Below are 16,357 nucleotides of genomic sequence, written 5' to 3'. Positions count from 1 at the left end.
TTAGCTGGACGCATATAATGAAGATATCTGTAATGTTGATTCGCGCTTTTGTTGATTTTTTTGACTTCACCTTTGCTGGAAATTGAGGTTAACTATCTTGCAGTGATGTTCAACAGCGCATTGCACAAATTACAGATAAAGTGATCATATTTTGGGGGCTGACATAAAGTTGAACTGAATTATTGGTATACAGGTTTAACACAGCCAACTGAATCGATGACATTTCAGTTACCATTAGCATAAGAATTTAGATCAAACTGAAACAGTGCCATGTTGACAGCATGGCTACGCAATATGAGGACCCATATGGCCTACTGCGTATCACTTTTTTGTAGCCTACATGTCCAAAACTGTGAAATGGGGACAGGACTTGTCGGTATTTGATGTTGATATGTTGGTAGTGTTTGATAGTTAGATAAACTATATATCTTCAGAAAAAAAGCACTAACATGTTGGCATTCATTTATTGATTTTCAAGCGCTTATCTGTCAGGGCCATGGGCAGTGTTGGAATGCCAATCTCAGTTAACACATATTGCCACTGCTTTAATCAATAATTGGAAATCATCAAGACTGTGGCTTGCCTTATACTACTATACTGGATTATTGCAAATTAAGAAAACTCCTTCTTTTCTACTATCCTGTCTGATTATGTGTTTGCATTACAGCAAATGTCACATGCTTAAATTTGAAAAGACTATGTGGAGATAATATATAGTAATTGAATTTAAAAAACAAACAAACAAACAAACAACTGCAAATATCCATTAAGTGTGTTACGTTTCAGTTTGTGTAATACAATCTTTGTGATGATACAACAGGCCACAGTGTGAGGGGAAATGCCAAAGCAGCATAGCTTTAACAATGCTTTCATTGAATCCTCCTCCATCTTCTTATTACTGGACTGGAGAGACAGTCTGTCAAGGACAGTCATTACAACATGGAGCTGTAGTCTCCTTTTTTAAATAGAACAAATACACATAAACTATTGTATATTTATACAATTTATGCTGCAGAGAAACTATTGTTAGGTTTTGATCCATCTTTTATCAGCAGCATATCATAGATTAGATTTAAATAACTGAAAGTTCCAATATGTAGTTACAGTTTAAATCATACCAAATTCCCCTGATTCATTTCATTATGCAGCCAATTTTACATTATCCAACAAATTATAATTTCATAATTATTATTTATTAAATGTCTTAATTCACATAGCTACTGTGTTTATATTGCAAACATCATTTATTATTGCAAGCATTAGTGCTATCTAACACTAAAGCAAAGTGCTGTAGCTTCGACAGTGAATCTTATGATGCAGGTGTATTGCTGGTTTTTGCAAAGTGAGAGCAGCACTGTAACACTCAACTCATCTTGCCCTGACCCTGCATCACGGTTCACAGCTCCTGTTCCTGCTGATTTTCTGGCTCAAATGGGTGTCACTATGCCACAAGCAGGATCTCCCGGCCCTCTCAGCAGCTTTCCACCTGTCGACTCATTGTAATTCCAGTGAAAGTCAGAGAGCAGAATGTAGCACACCGTTGAAACACACAGTTTCATGCCCAAAGCTAAAATTATTTATTGAGGGGCCCTGAATCTGTTTTGTTTGTCAGTAGCAACCCGGATTTTCATTAACTGAGAGGTCCTACCTGAGGACCTTCACTGTTATACAACATGTTACATTATCAACATGTAATTCTAACATTTTAATAAACATAGTAAACTGAACAAAAAATCAATACAGCTCAAATCTCAGTGTCTAACATATGTATGTTAAACATTCATAACACCAGATATAGTGTATATGTGCATATGTGATCATGCAGATGTTTTCCATGTGAGACAGCAATGTCTGCTGGGGATGTAAGACAAAGACTATTTATTTACCTTTCTATTCTAAATGATCTATTAAAATTTATTGCAGTATGTTTTTTTTAAAGAGACCTCCAGAGCTTGTCTTTAAACCTTGGATTAAAACTGAAACGTTCATTATCATTTGGTCCAAAGAAGCATGGCAAAAAAGATCAAACATTATTTACATACGTTTTGAACAGATGTTTTTCAAAATTGTTTTTTGCTTTAAATACTTTTGATGAGCATGACATGACATCTTGTCTCTTACAAGTCTCTGATGATAAAACTGAAGCGTGAGATCTCAGCAACCATTTTTAAGTCCAATAAATGTTGCCAGCCTCACACTTTATACAGGATTAAAATAAAAATGGATAGGTCTGTAGGCTTGTTTGTATCACGCACATGATTACCTGATGGAACAGCCTGGGGGGGGGGGGGGGGGAGCAAATTGATCATCATGGTTCAAAACAACACACCCAAGCTATCTCCTTCGGCCTTCACAGTGTCACACCTTTTCCCCTGGCTATGGTGGAGGAATTTCTCCAGGCAGCACTTCTCTTAGTGAACTCACTTATTGTCTCATTGAGAAGATTCTCATTAATAAAAACCCGTTTCACCACTTTTTTCCTATGATGTGGAAAGTTTGCAAAAATAAATAAAGCTATTGTTTTAATCCAGGCAGCCAATTTGGCATTGTGCCCTTGGGCAAGGCGCAACAGTCCCTACACTTGGCCGGAGTTTTCCCTGGTCAGACCAGTCAGCTTAACGTTTTTCCATCTGCAGACCTGAGACCTGAGTTTGTTGTGTTAACTGACTGAATCGGAGGAGCCTGTCACTGAATGTCTTTTGTGAGCGGCGGCGGTAGGTTGTGACACTCATCTGAAGCACAATGTGGGACTGGAGGAGTGTGTGGGCACCTGTTTGCTGCTTGCACGCCGTCACCATAAGGCAGCAGCGCTGAGTGGATGTGACCGCTCTGATTGCACTCCACGGGAAAGCGAGGAGAAATAGCCCACCTCTGATCATCAACGCGTCATATAATGTTTCAGCGGACGCCCCTCCCCCTGTCTCGTTTTTTCCCCTCACTCAACCTCTCCTTTGGCTCACAGAGGCGGCTCACCACTGGCGCACGGACCGTGGAGGATACGGGCAGAAGATGGCTGACTTAGACGGGCACCGCAAGCCCGCGGCGGCATCAGCAGCGTTACACGGGCCGCCGAAGAGCTGCAAGACATCCGCCGTCTGGCGACTGTAAACAGCTGCAGCTGCCTCTCTCGCCCCCCTCCTCCTCACCACCACCACCCCCCCCCCACCACCCCCACCCCCGCCCCCCCTCCTCACCGCAAATATTGACAGAAGTATCACAGAGAAAACATGGCAGAGATGGAAAAAGAGGGCAGACCTCCGGAAAATAAAAGAAGCCGCAAACCAGCGCACCCGGTGAAAAGGGAAATAAATGAAGAGATGAAGGTAAAGGGTCCGTGTCCAGCTGCATGTGGTTACGCGTGGAGACGGAGTGGTGGTGAGCAGCATGCATGTGTGTGGAAGCGCTAATGTCTCATTCATATATACAATACGCTCAAGTGCAACTGGCCGCATGCTAGTCAAACTTTGATTTATCCGTTTGTTTTTTTTTTTTTTTTTTAAACAAGTTCTATTGTCCGATCCAAATGAATGTACCAGCCCGGGCAGCGCACTCCGCCGACACACCGCCTTGCACAATGGATGCGGCACCCAGTCAGTCGCTGCTCCTGCTCCTCCAGTAAGTTTTGGACCAGTGGAGGAGACAGTGCGCTTCCCTGTCGCTCCATGCCATCGTTTCTCTCTCTGTGTGCGCTGCCTTTCGCGGCTTTCCCAGAGTTAACGGAAAATCCAGTGCGTCAGTGAAGGCGTCAACAGTGCCTTTACTATTTGGCTACTATTAATACCATAAACACTACGGAGCGGCGTTCACAACTACTATAAATCAATGGGGAGACACTCGCACATCAGCTGGTCCGATGCGACTGTGTGGGTTTGCCTCAGAGTCGAGGTGTGTGTGTGTGTGTGTTTGTGTGCGCGCGCGCGCGCGTGTTGACCAGCTGCCCAGAGGCGTGTGATCCAGATGTGCGCCTCTGAGCTTTACGCATTCGACGAGAGAGCATTGTCTCCGGTGTTCGGCCTGCACGGCTCAGCCCGACATCCGGACGCAGCACGTTGCTATTTTGGCTTTTTCTCTCGGTGTACACAGTGATATTTGAGCCCTGTGCTCCGTGCTCTCGTTGTGGAAGAAAGAAAGTGTTCTTGGCATTTGTCTGTGTGCGTGCGTGCGCGCGCGCGCCTCCGTGTATATGTGTGCGTGTATGTGAGGCAGGCTGTGTGTCCGCTTTGTCTTCCTTCTCCTCATTGTTTGTACACATTCGGCTGGAGACACATGAGCTCGCAGTGTTTATGCTGCTGTGGATGCATACGCAGGTGATCGCAGCGAGGAATAAATCTGGAAATAGTGATTTTAGGGTGACAGAGGAAAAGCGAGGGTGCTGGCTCTGAGCGAGTCCTGAAACAACCCTGGCATAAAGGCTTTTTGTGTTTAGACCTCTCCAAAACCCCATTTGTCACTGCTTCTTCACTGTACTGTAAAATAAGGGGGGGGGGGGGGGGGGGTGAATGTGTATTTTATTGATGACAATCTAGATGGGTCGTAGGGGAGCTCAGCTGGCATAGAAGCATTTATTATTATCATAGGGCAATCAGGAGCAGGCAGTTAGCTACAATAATATTACATGAGAAGAGCCTATTAATTAACAGAGCAATCTGCTGTATTTGAGGTGCTTTTCCCCCCTCTTATTTAGTTGCAGCGTGAACAGATGCAAACCACGCTAAATTCTCAGATGTCCTTGCTTGTTACTGAAAAATGAAGCAGGGCTCTTTGACAAAGATTAGTTAATTTAATAACTAAATTTCAACTGCTTTTTTAATTTATTTTATTTTTAATAAATTGATTGTTCAAATGAAAATACATTTGCCATTCCCCTCAGTTTGTAAAGGAATACCGTTAACCTGTCCTTCTCTGCTTGGTCCTGATGATAGAGGGGAGGGATGCAGGAGGTGGGGGTGTCAGGCTGGGTCTCTCCATGGAGGATGTTCTTTATTTCCCAAGAAGGGAGAAGTAGAGGGAAGTAGAGGGAGTCTCAACATGGCAGTAACATGGTATAAATCTTAATAAGAATCCTTAAGCGCTGTCTCGAGATAATTAAGTTTATATTTATTTAAGTAATTTTTACTGTTGCAGGAGAAAGGAAATATCTAAATAAAATTAATCTGTTTGTGTGATCCTGAAATTAATAAATTAAATAAGATGCATTGTGTCTTAATTTATCACACTGACCAATTTGTCACACATCACTCAGAAATGACATTTTATTTTCAGGGCTTGTATGTTTATCTATCTTTGTCGTTAGATGATTGATTTTGTGACACTGGTCATCATTCAGGATTCAGTGAATTGATATGACTTATGATAGATTTTGAACAACCAATATGTCACTTAAATGTCTCATTTCATGTAGTTTTAATTTGTCATTTTTTTCACCAATCTAATAAATACAAGCACAATCATTCAAAAATCAGCCACAATCAATCAAATGAAAATGTCAGTAGCATGAGATATTTATTTAGATTTGTCAATACAAAGTCAAAAAAAAAAAAAGAAAAAGAAACACCACCACCACCAACAACAACAACAAAAAAAAATAAAAACATCTTCAGCACATGCAGTGTTATATTGATGGTACATCAACACCAGCATCTCCATCAATACCATGGGAAGCTACTAAGTAAAGCAGCAGATGTGGTTATGGTGTCAAAACACTTTCTCAAGGCTAAACAAGTTGGATTGTAGCTCATTACACAACCTTCATCTCCCATTGCATGCACACACACACACACACACACAGACATGCGGTTGTCGATAAAGTTGATCCAGACAAAACATTGATCCACTTAAAGTGAATTTATCCAACCAAGGAAATATCTGTTCTCTCTGGTCCAACATCAACACAGTGATTCATAAGGAAAACCTGGTTCAATTATTATGGCTGTATTTAATATGACAGGTTATTGCAAGCATGGCACTCAAATGTCAACCCTGAGCTGTGGATTACAACCTGCAGAGTTGCAGGTAATTAACACTATGCCACTGGTTGTATGATTGACCTCCCAAGACGGTAAATCTAGTAAGAAGAATGTTAATGTCTTGATTTTCTGTAGAGAACACTCAGGCTCCTCTTTTACAACTATTCAGAACAAAAAGTCTCAGCTTGTAGCCTGGCTCTCAACCCCAATGATTCAGACCAAAGCCAGAGGAAAAAATACTAACACAGACCCACAATGTGCCCTTGTGAGGGATCATGCTCAACTGAAAAACCAACAGTCTGACAGTGTTTCCTTCATCTGGCTGCTTAATGTGTGCCATGGTAAAATAAGCCCTGGTGAGTAATCAAAGAGAAGGAGGAGCGGGAATGGAGAAGCTGGAGAGTGGGTTAGGAAACAGGGGAGAAAGGAATGTATACAGCGCTGGGCTGGCTAAGCTGTAAAAACTGTAACCTGAGCGTCTCTGTTGGATCAGATATCAAGGAAAAGTAGAGGGAAATGAAAGCAGAGGAGCCGGAGAGGCAGGAGAAGTGAGAGGGAGCTGAGGAGTGGAAAAGTGGGGAAGGACCAGGCAAAGGGAAACTTGGCATGTGGATTCGGGAATTTTATCACGGTGTACTGTAACCTGCTCTGGTTTCTATCCCAAAGGTATCCAGTTCCCACCATCATCATTACCACAAGTCGTACCAGCCATGTCTGGGTATTAGTGGAGGGAAACATGGGGAAGACTGTGGACAAACAGGATTTAGATTTATTTTTAGCGTTTTCCTCTGCTGAAAGTATTGCAGAGAAGTGGCAGCCTGTGAAATGGATCTGCACTGAAGGCAACATGAGTACATTATGATTACCGTTCGCTACACCACTAATTATCATTCAAATGTAAACTTTCTGGTGGACTCAAAGCCCTGTGTAAATCATGGCTCAAACTGGGTTTCAGACATTGGGCTTCAAGCATATGTTTCAGCTGATGGTTTCCTTATTTTCTGACTGCGTTCAAACATGTCACCATCATCTCACAGGTCTCATCACGACCACAGTCAGTACTCATAAATGACTTATACACTGTGGTTGTAGATACGTTTATGAAGCCCAGTTATCAGGGGTGGTCATTAATCAGAAACGCCTCTCAGAATGCCATAAATGAAGAGCCCTTCATTTATGGCTATGGTTAATAAACCTCTTGTATATTCGTTTATTAATAGTTGCCAAATTTGCCCAGAGGTTTGAAACTGAGTCCTTTTTAGCGAAATGATTTACTTTTATTAATGTCATGTCAATCTGTCCATTAGATGCAGATATCTATTGCATAAAAGTGGATTTATTAAGCTAGATGGTTGGATTCATACTCTAGAAATCATTGTTGTCAGTTCTGTGGAAATGTAGCTATTCTTGTTCGTGCTGGTCAAATCTATCTCTCAATCAGAGTCCTTCTAAAAAAAAAAAAAAAGTTTGGAAGTTTCAGTGACGTCCCTCTAAACTTTCGTCTGTGGACTGTGATTACTATTTACCTAATTTCATGGAAACCTGTCCGATAATTGTCAAGAATTTGTCCTCCGGCTTGAAATCTCGCAAAGATCAACAGACAGACCAATTGACATCCTCACCCTAAGCTCTTGCAGTTGAGCACCTTTTCTTTTTTCTTTACATTTTCTAACTTCACACAAACATTTTGCCTGAAACTTCAAACATGAGCCACAATTCCAGCTGAACTTGATGGTGATGGCTTTTAGAAGTTGTTGGAATGAATATAGCTGACGAACACAGATTTAGTCTCAGACGAGCATCCACTGTAACATATAGCCGTCTGTAGCTGCCGTTCCAATGCCTCTTCCTCTCCAGCTCAGCCAAAGCCAGAGTTGGTGCGTCTGCTTTGATGAGCCGCCAACCAGGATTAGATTCCACTCTTAATAATACTCCCACTTTCTCAAAGTAGTAGGGTGACACAGAGGACAGGATGGTAGGAAGTGAAAGCAGACACAGAGAGATGCTCTGTTTTTGTCTCTGCGATTTGGCTATTTTACAGCTACATCCGTTTTACTCAGCAGTACATTCAAGCTGGGTTATGCTCCAGCTCATTTGTTCAAAAGGAGGATTTTCTCCTTGATGATTTTTTCCGCACAAGGTTTCATCCTTGCAGTTGGACTAATTGTTGCAGTTGTGCTTGCCAGTAGGCACACTCTGAGTCTGTGAGTGCTCTATACAAAGAGAAACAATTTTTATTGCCCTTACAGTAAATGCATTAGAAACTTTTAGAGAAATGTCTGCTTTTAAATATCTAATTAATATTATAAAGAGTCCACAGCTGCTTTATATGAAAAGTGCCCTGAGAGAGCATGCCTTTTTACTGAGCAAATTGTAAATGAAATGAACTTGAGAAGTTAATAAATAAAATGTATTAAATTTTGACATTTTCTCCAGGTGGGAGAGGAACTTCTTTCAGAATACAATGTGTGTCAGGCTTGGGAAAAATATACACTCTGGCCACAATGTGTCCACACCACGACTCATTCATCACTTTATCTTCATGTCCTGTATTTGTTATTTGAGTGAATACAGAGAAAACATACAAACTTTCTACACAGAAAGCACAGGAATGGAACTGCCCAGGTTCTAAAAAGAAACGTGTCAGCTTTGTGTCACAATGTATTGGTAAAGTAAGGTGATCCAAAGTGCCATGAAAAGGAACTGAATGTGGCTGTCAGGAAATGCAAAATGAACTTCTGTGAACAGGTGCTTTCTCTACCACCATCTTTTTAGAGAACTTTGGTTCCTTTTATGCCTTTTATTTCAGACAGTAATCGGCAGAGAGGCTAACAGGGAACAGAGAGAGAGATGAGAATGACCTGCAGCATAAATCCCATGCACAGATTTGAACCCAGGAGATTGCAATTACATAGCAGACACACTAACAACTCCAGCCTTGCACTAACTCTACAACCATCTTTAAGAACTTCTGTGATATAAAAGCTGAGAATTGTAAGCGTATTACATAGATTTTAATGACCACAAATAAATGCTACAAATCCATTCACAGTTGGACACTGACACCAGAGAGTTGCAGATGTTTGCACGTGTTGTGTGCATGTTATTTAGTGGCAAGTTTAGTGTCTGGTGGCTCCCTAACAAGGAAAAAAAAAAAAATATATATATATATATATACAGCCCCTTAAATTAGCAATCATCACAGTCAGGTACTAAATTATCAGACTGCAATTAGGTGTACAACATCTAAAAAATTAAAAAATTTCATCTAGAATTTTGAGAATATAACTAATGAAAATAATGAAAATCTAAAGAGATAAATAAATGACTTTAGTCTTGTTGCCTAAATAACCTACATTTTGAGGCCAGTGCTCATCAACACGTAAAGTTCTTCATGGAGGTTTTCCACTGGGTGCTGTTGGCAACTTTCTGACTTTCTCAGAATATTTGGTGACTTTTAAAACTCTTGAGCTCCTCTTTTCCATAAAAGCAGCTGGCGACATATCTGGAGACTTTTTGGAGAGACACGATATGCTGCTTTCCCAGTCAAGAAGTTCAGATGGTGGCTCTGTACTGAGTGGGCAGTGGTCAGCACAGAGAGGCAGCACATTTGGCTGACCAATCAACACCGAGACATAAATGGGAATGAGCTGTGAATGGGAATACCTCATGACAACTTGCTGATCCCCACTGGTTTTATTCTAAATGGGCCTCTTTTTGTATCTTATTAGTCGTTTAAGGGAGACGGAGCTGCTTTTTGAGACATTTCTTCAAAGTAAGGTTTATCGGTCCTTTGGGGCCATCTTATAGCCTGGGGCCCCAGGTAGCTGCCTGCCTTGTCAGCCAAAAAACTGCGGCTCCGATGCCGTGCATTGAAATGCTTCCATTGTTCATGCATGCGCGGTGCGTCATGTCACACAACGGGTTACTGTGACTTCACTTTTCATTGACTCAGACCATGACCTGCAGCGTGTTGCAACATCTTCCCATTGACCAGCCCACCACAGCTGTATTTCCTTACAGACAAATCAATAACTCCTGTCATTCTTCATTAATAATACCTCACCAGGATTCAGACCAAGTCCTTCCTCTTCTTCAATCACGTTCACCGATGCACAGAATAACAGGATAATAACATGCTCTTTATTTACAGTTTGGCGAAGCTGGTGCACGTGCAGGACTGCTGCCGTGAGAGAAATACACCACATCATAGATTTATCTAAAGCTCATATTAATGGGGATATGTGCTGATGATGTGGGGGAGAATCTGCCTGTCTCTCCTACACCGTGCCAGTGTCTCAAATATGCAAAACGATACTTCTGCATCTAAACAAGTGTGTGTGTGTGTTTGTGTGTGTGTGTGGCTCATTTCCACTTGTATCTACTGTACTATAATACCATTGTAAGCAATATCCAAACTGCAGTCTGTGTTGGTGCTGTGGTAATTGAATTTGTATCGAGTAATTGAGTCAGAGGACTAACCTGTTGTCTGCAGGCTGTGGACACACACGGGCTCTGGGCTCAGTGTACTCCAGGTCATTTAGTATCCCTGTGTGTGATGAGCCATTCAAGCTATTTCAGTCTGTTTTTCAGAGCAGCATAGGACATTTTATTTGCGACTATAACCCCTTGCATGCTCACTTGCCCAAATTTAATTCTGGTATCAGATATGGTCACTTTTCCACCAACGGGAAATTGTCCTGCCTCTTTCTGTGAATGATTAGTCTTCAGAGAGAGTTGGACTTGCCAAGTTAGAACGTGTTTTCTGTCTCATCCTTTTGGTACGAAAGATCAAAGACCAGCTTAGTAAATAGACATGAACCCCCAGTGCGGAAAGAGCTGATGCCACAGCATCAAACATGATTAATGACTGAAAAACATTTAATAGTTGAACTCGTCTTCTCAGTATCTTTATTCTACTTTGTATCTACACTAAGGCCGGGTTGGATTGGTTTGAGACAGATGTCACAGTTCATGTCAGGCTACAAAATGATTTATCTTTACACACTTTCATTACTCAGAATGCAGTGGAAAAGTGAGTGATGTACACATTCATGAAGTATGTGTGTGTGTGTACAATATGTGCTGGGTTGTACTGGACCACTCCAACATGATCACTCTGGCTCCAATATATTGATAGGAATTGTTTGGAATCGACATTTATCGGCTTGATTTAGTGACTGATTGTTGACAGCTACAATGTTCAGGACATATTAGGGCTGACTGTTAAGTAATGATGTGACAAATGTCAAATGTCGACTTGTCAATTTGATCTTGATCAACCCACCAATGCTAAGAAAAGGTAGATGAGTTTGGTGTCCACACCGTATGAACTATATTGAGTTTGTCCTTGCAAATTCATGATTTGATTCTCCAAGCTGTTTTTCAATGCTTAATGACAGGAACGTTGGATACAAAGCTTATTTGGTCACTTACAACTTAAGTTGTGTTTATCACTTTAAGAACATAAAAAATAAATAAATAAAATGATCGCCCATCCATTTAGAAAAATGTAGCAAAGTTCTTCTGTGGCGACCTGTGACTAACACTACATCACACACACAAAATAATTCCAGCGGATTCATCCACAGTTACTATGGCTTGTTTCCACCAAGAACATTTTCATCTATGTGTTGCAGTCAAATAATAGCTAAAACATTTCCCATAGCTTAGGGTTCAATGAATAAATGCCTCTGGGATTGGTCCAGCTGAGGCGCGTATGGTGATAATGGGCTGTATGCATTAGAAGGGTTATAGTTTTGTTGTGAGTACTGTGTTTGTTGACTGTGTTGTGGGAAGCTGTTATGGAGGAAATATGTTATTGCCTCACCTGCATAAAGTGTTATTCTTTTTTTGTATACACACTCAAGCTATCTGCAGAGCAGTCTGCACCGCTGTGCTGCTGGCAGAGGTGGGGCCTTGTTCCAGGCAGACGGCACACACCGCTGTTTACGTTCAATTTTAAATATGAAAAATCCTTATTTGCTGCTCCATCACAGTCATTCAGGTTTCCGTAGCTGAAACGTTCACCATTGCTTTGGTATGTTGAGATCGGTTCTGTTTTACAATAAATATGAAGCTAAAGCCAGGGGACAGTTAGCTTAGCTTCACATCATGGTTTTAGTGCAGATTCAATCGTTAAAGAGTTATTTGTAAGTTTTGCTATTGCCACAAGGCTAACATTAGCATTAGCGTTAGCAGATGTTGACTCACTTCTTTAAAAGAAAAGGTACAAAGGTACAAACTCAAACTTCATTCCTTTAGACATTCAGCATTTTAAGGAACGGCTAATGTTTTGCTTTTATTGCTATCTCCATTTCTACTCTTTCACTAAAGTTAGACCAAAGTTAGACCAAAGTTAGACCAAAGTTAGACTAAAGTTAGGATGACCAGGTTCACCAGGAAGCTCATTTTGAGACAGAATAGGTTTTCTATTGAGATGCTGAGCCAGGCAAATCTCTACCTGGCTTCTTGAACACACACATATATCAGTGGTGCTGAACTTCTCGTCTTACTTTTGGCAAGAGAGAAAATAAACATATTTCCCCAAACCCTTTCTGTAGCAGTCAGTGGCCCAGCTGCGGTCAGTCATGCTGTGAAACTTAACATTTTTCAAATCCACAGACATTTATTTTAAATTCCATCTGAGCCCAAAGTTTCCAAAGATAGCGTTCGATGGAAGTGTGTGTAAAAATAATGAACATTCAGAATAGTTCCATTCAGTTAAATAGTGATTGATACGCATGAACTCTTGTGTTTGATGTCATCAACATTATATCATCATTGTGGGTAGATTTTTATAATGTTAATCCTCCAGATATTTAAGGGGGAAAATGGCTTTGGGGTTAAGGCCCACTGAGAATGAGCTATACTATATATAACACACACACTAACAAAACAAATACATTATCATAAAGGAATATATCTGATCCCACAAAACAACATAGCGCAACAACAACCCTGCTGCAGAAATATGTATTTTGTGTTGAGGTTCACTAAGTCAGTAATAGCGTAAAAAAGTCTCTTTTGTTAGTCTGTCTTTACTCCCACTGTGATAATGTTTCCATTTTCGTTTTATTCAAGTGTGCTGTGATTGGTTTTACGTTCTCTTTATTACACTTATTGAATACACATTATTATTCTGGTAAGATCCTCCTCTTATATTGTGATGTGACAGGGACCTTTAGTCTGGCTGAATACACACTGCAGTGTTTGGACAGGAGTTAGCCCCAATTAGTTTGACCTGTACTTATAAAGAAGACCTCGGGTTAAGACCTACATGCAGTTTTCTTTCAAGTAAAGCTTTACATTCTGAGGTTCTTGCAATAACTCTGCCTAATTAGCTGGAGAAATGTGATATGAAAGTCAAGGAGCTACACAAAAATAACAGCAAACCAACGATAGTTGAATTTGTCTTTATGATAATTGACCCCATATCGACTTTATTTTCATTCTTAGTTTGGGTAATATTTATACTTAAAGTCAAGGTATTATAATATATAAGTAAGAAAACCTTTGTTGTGAGTCTCACCAGTTAACTGTGTGTGTTGCAGAGTTTTGCAGAGAACACCATGAACGAGCTGCTGGGCTGGTACGGCTACGACAAGGTGGAGCTCAGAGACTCTGACAACCTAGACATAGGGGAGACGCCACAGCACATCTCTGTCCTCAAAGGTAGGAAGCTCCACCAAACAGATGGCATTTTGGTGGTTTTATTTTATTTAAAGCACCATACGGTACTTTGAGCACAGGTATTTTATACCCTGCTGTGTGAAACTGTGTGAAAATACAAAATGCTTTGGAACAGGTCTAATGTATGACTGTGACTCCTTTTGATTATTTAAGGACCCAGATACAGCTTCTTACTCTGAGTAATGTGGTTCAGCAGTGTGCTATTTCATTCCAAAGGTTAGGCCATTTCACATTCGAGACTTCCTGATTTCGAATTTTTTATCATTTTTTTTTTCTGCCACAATTACGGGAGTAGCGCAACAAGCTGAAAAGAAAGTATCAATTGCAAATACTTACTTACATTTTAGCATTCTTTTGGGCCTATGTTTTTATCCACATGATCAAACTAAACAAAATTCCCACTCAGGTTTCAAGATAGATAGATAGATACTTTATTTAGCCTGAGAGAAATTGTCAAGTCATGTAGCCACATGTGACACCTACATCATTGACATACACAATATATCCTCTTGATGTAAGAAGAAGATAAAATGTATATATATTTAAATCTATATTTACATGCATAAAAACATACTTCTGATGGATTTTTCGGAAGTTGCCATATTTCAAACATTCATGGCATCATATATATATTTAGTCTAATTTAATTAAAATATGGTAAATTAAATGTTTGGACCTTACTGTACTGTCAAGGGATGGATATATAATTATATATGAAGATATAGATATACATATTTAAATTGGCTAGAAATGTATGGCAGTTATGAAATTGTTTAAATATCATAGGTTTCATATATTTAAATTTGTTACATATGCTATTTTATTTTAGATGCACATGGAAACTCAATATATGCACATATATTTCTTTTGCATATGGGGCGCTGCACCATATGGAGGCTTTAACTGTGTTCTCAGGGGATTTAAGTAAGTAGTAGTTAACTAAGTATATTTATCCAAGCCCACCTTTAAAAACAGCTTCATAACTGGAAATATGACCCATTGAGTAAAATTTCAAACATCCCAGGCTCCCTCATAATCACAGGAGTAAAGCAGCAAACATCTCATCAGTTATTCAACGGGGCTTTATTTTGCTCAATTTCTCCTGTGTAGAAAACTTGTTGCCAAAAATCCCAGCTTCAGTGGATAGCAGCGAAGGCTCTCCGGATCAAGCCAACAGCTCACAGTCTATGCCAGCCTCCAGGAATGGAGTCACAGAGTCCTCCACCACACCGTCCACCTCCACGGCCAGTACCAAGGAACATGGCAACCTGCCAATGATAGTCCCCATGATCCCTCCACCACTGATCAAGCCCCCTGCAGGTAGGGAGCATTCACACCTTGGACACACACAATGGAAAACTGTCTCGGCTTGTAGATGTCCTAGTTTATCACAAGAAAGCGAAAACTGACGATGAATATGCTACATACACAAAATATACACTTAAATGGGCAAAGCCGCCCACACTAGCAGTCAGTACACACAGTATACACTGTTTTATGCCCTCAGACTTGTATTTTATTAAAAAAGGCTTCTCTGCAAATATCCAATTAGATCAAGGTCATTTTCAGCCCATCACAGAATGCTTATGTATTCACTCAAATACCCAACCACAAACACACAGTTATGTCCCCAACCAGAGGAAATGTCATGGATCTCATTCACAGCTGTTCTCCAGACAGACTGCCCTGAAAGTAATAACCCACTTGCTAATTCTCCAGCACTTAGCATGAAACCTGAATATTTATGCAATGTGAAAACTTTCTGCTTTTGCAGTAGCCTGAAAGACTCCTTATCAGCCAGGGGCAGGCGACTAATGAGCTAGCTACCTGCTGTACACCTTGTTTTCCTCCACCTGCCCAAGTGTCAATATTACCCCATCAACTCTCTGTGGAAATGTCCACGTTCCCCGGCCAGACAGAGGCTTCATTATCCCTTGCGTCTGCTGTGGCACAGGAGGTTGGTACGCCCTGATGGAGGGAGCAGGCCGCCTTGGCATCGCCCAAGAGGAGTCCCCGCTGGCCCTGCCTAGGCGGGGAAACAGATGGTGTGTTCCCACTTAAAGCCCAGCACCAACCCACCACCCGGCCAACACCCCCTTTAACTCACCCACCCCTCCACCCCCACACATACGCTGAATTATTCATGTGCCATGCAAAGTCCGACAAAGGACCTTTTGAGGTGCAGGTATAGAGCATGATGGTGGCATTTAGTGTGGTGGCTGCATAATTACCGCCCTGTTTTTTTGCTCCTCATGCAGATGTGAGTGTTTTGAAATGGGCTTGTTACGTAGTGCCAGGATGTGGGAAGGCAAAAACAACTCCACCTCAAGGTGTCTCTTTGCATGAAAATGTGAAAATATCATGAAAATTGCTGTGATTTGTTGGGTTTCAATCCTGTCCATTATGCTATGGTACATACATTTTTATGAACAGTATACAAACCTCGATCCATCTACGCAGTCAGCTTGGAATGAAACCTTTTTTTTTTTTTTTTTTTTTTGCTTTTTCTATCCTAACCCTGCAGTGGGCAGCAATCCAAAGAGACACAATGATGTGGAGAGACTATAGGACTGAGATATGGAGCAGAGAAAAGGCATAAAATATGCATGTTGGTGCTGTGCTGTCTTTAGGACCCCAGGGACTTATTCCCTTAATTGTGAGTTAGTCTTTACTTAAAATCTGACGGCCCTGTAGATCCA

General features: G+C 40.9%; 1 protein-coding gene across 1 annotated transcript in view; it reads left to right on the top strand.

The window, feature by feature from the left end:
* The first annotated feature begins 3,227 nt into the window (after positions 1-3,227).
* Positions 3,228-16,357, top strand: part of sobpa (sine oculis binding protein homolog (Drosophila) a) — a 33,109-nt gene continuing 19,979 nt past the window's right edge. Inside the window, exons 1-3 of the mRNA XM_029494306.1 lie at positions 3,228-3,323; positions 13,520-13,640; positions 14,769-14,978. Of these exons, the coding sequence (XP_029350166.1) occupies positions 3,228-3,323; positions 13,520-13,640; positions 14,769-14,978 (427 nt within the window). The remainder of the gene's footprint in view (positions 3,324-13,519; positions 13,641-14,768; positions 14,979-16,357) is intronic.

This window comes from Echeneis naucrates, chromosome 22 (assembly GCF_900963305.1).
Source record: "Echeneis naucrates chromosome 22, fEcheNa1.1, whole genome shotgun sequence".
In the NCBI taxonomy this organism is placed as follows: domain Eukaryota; kingdom Metazoa; phylum Chordata; class Actinopteri; order Carangiformes; family Echeneidae; genus Echeneis; species Echeneis naucrates.
The sequence above is the reverse complement of the archived record's forward strand: the minus strand, read 5'-3'. Positions and strand labels throughout refer to the sequence as shown.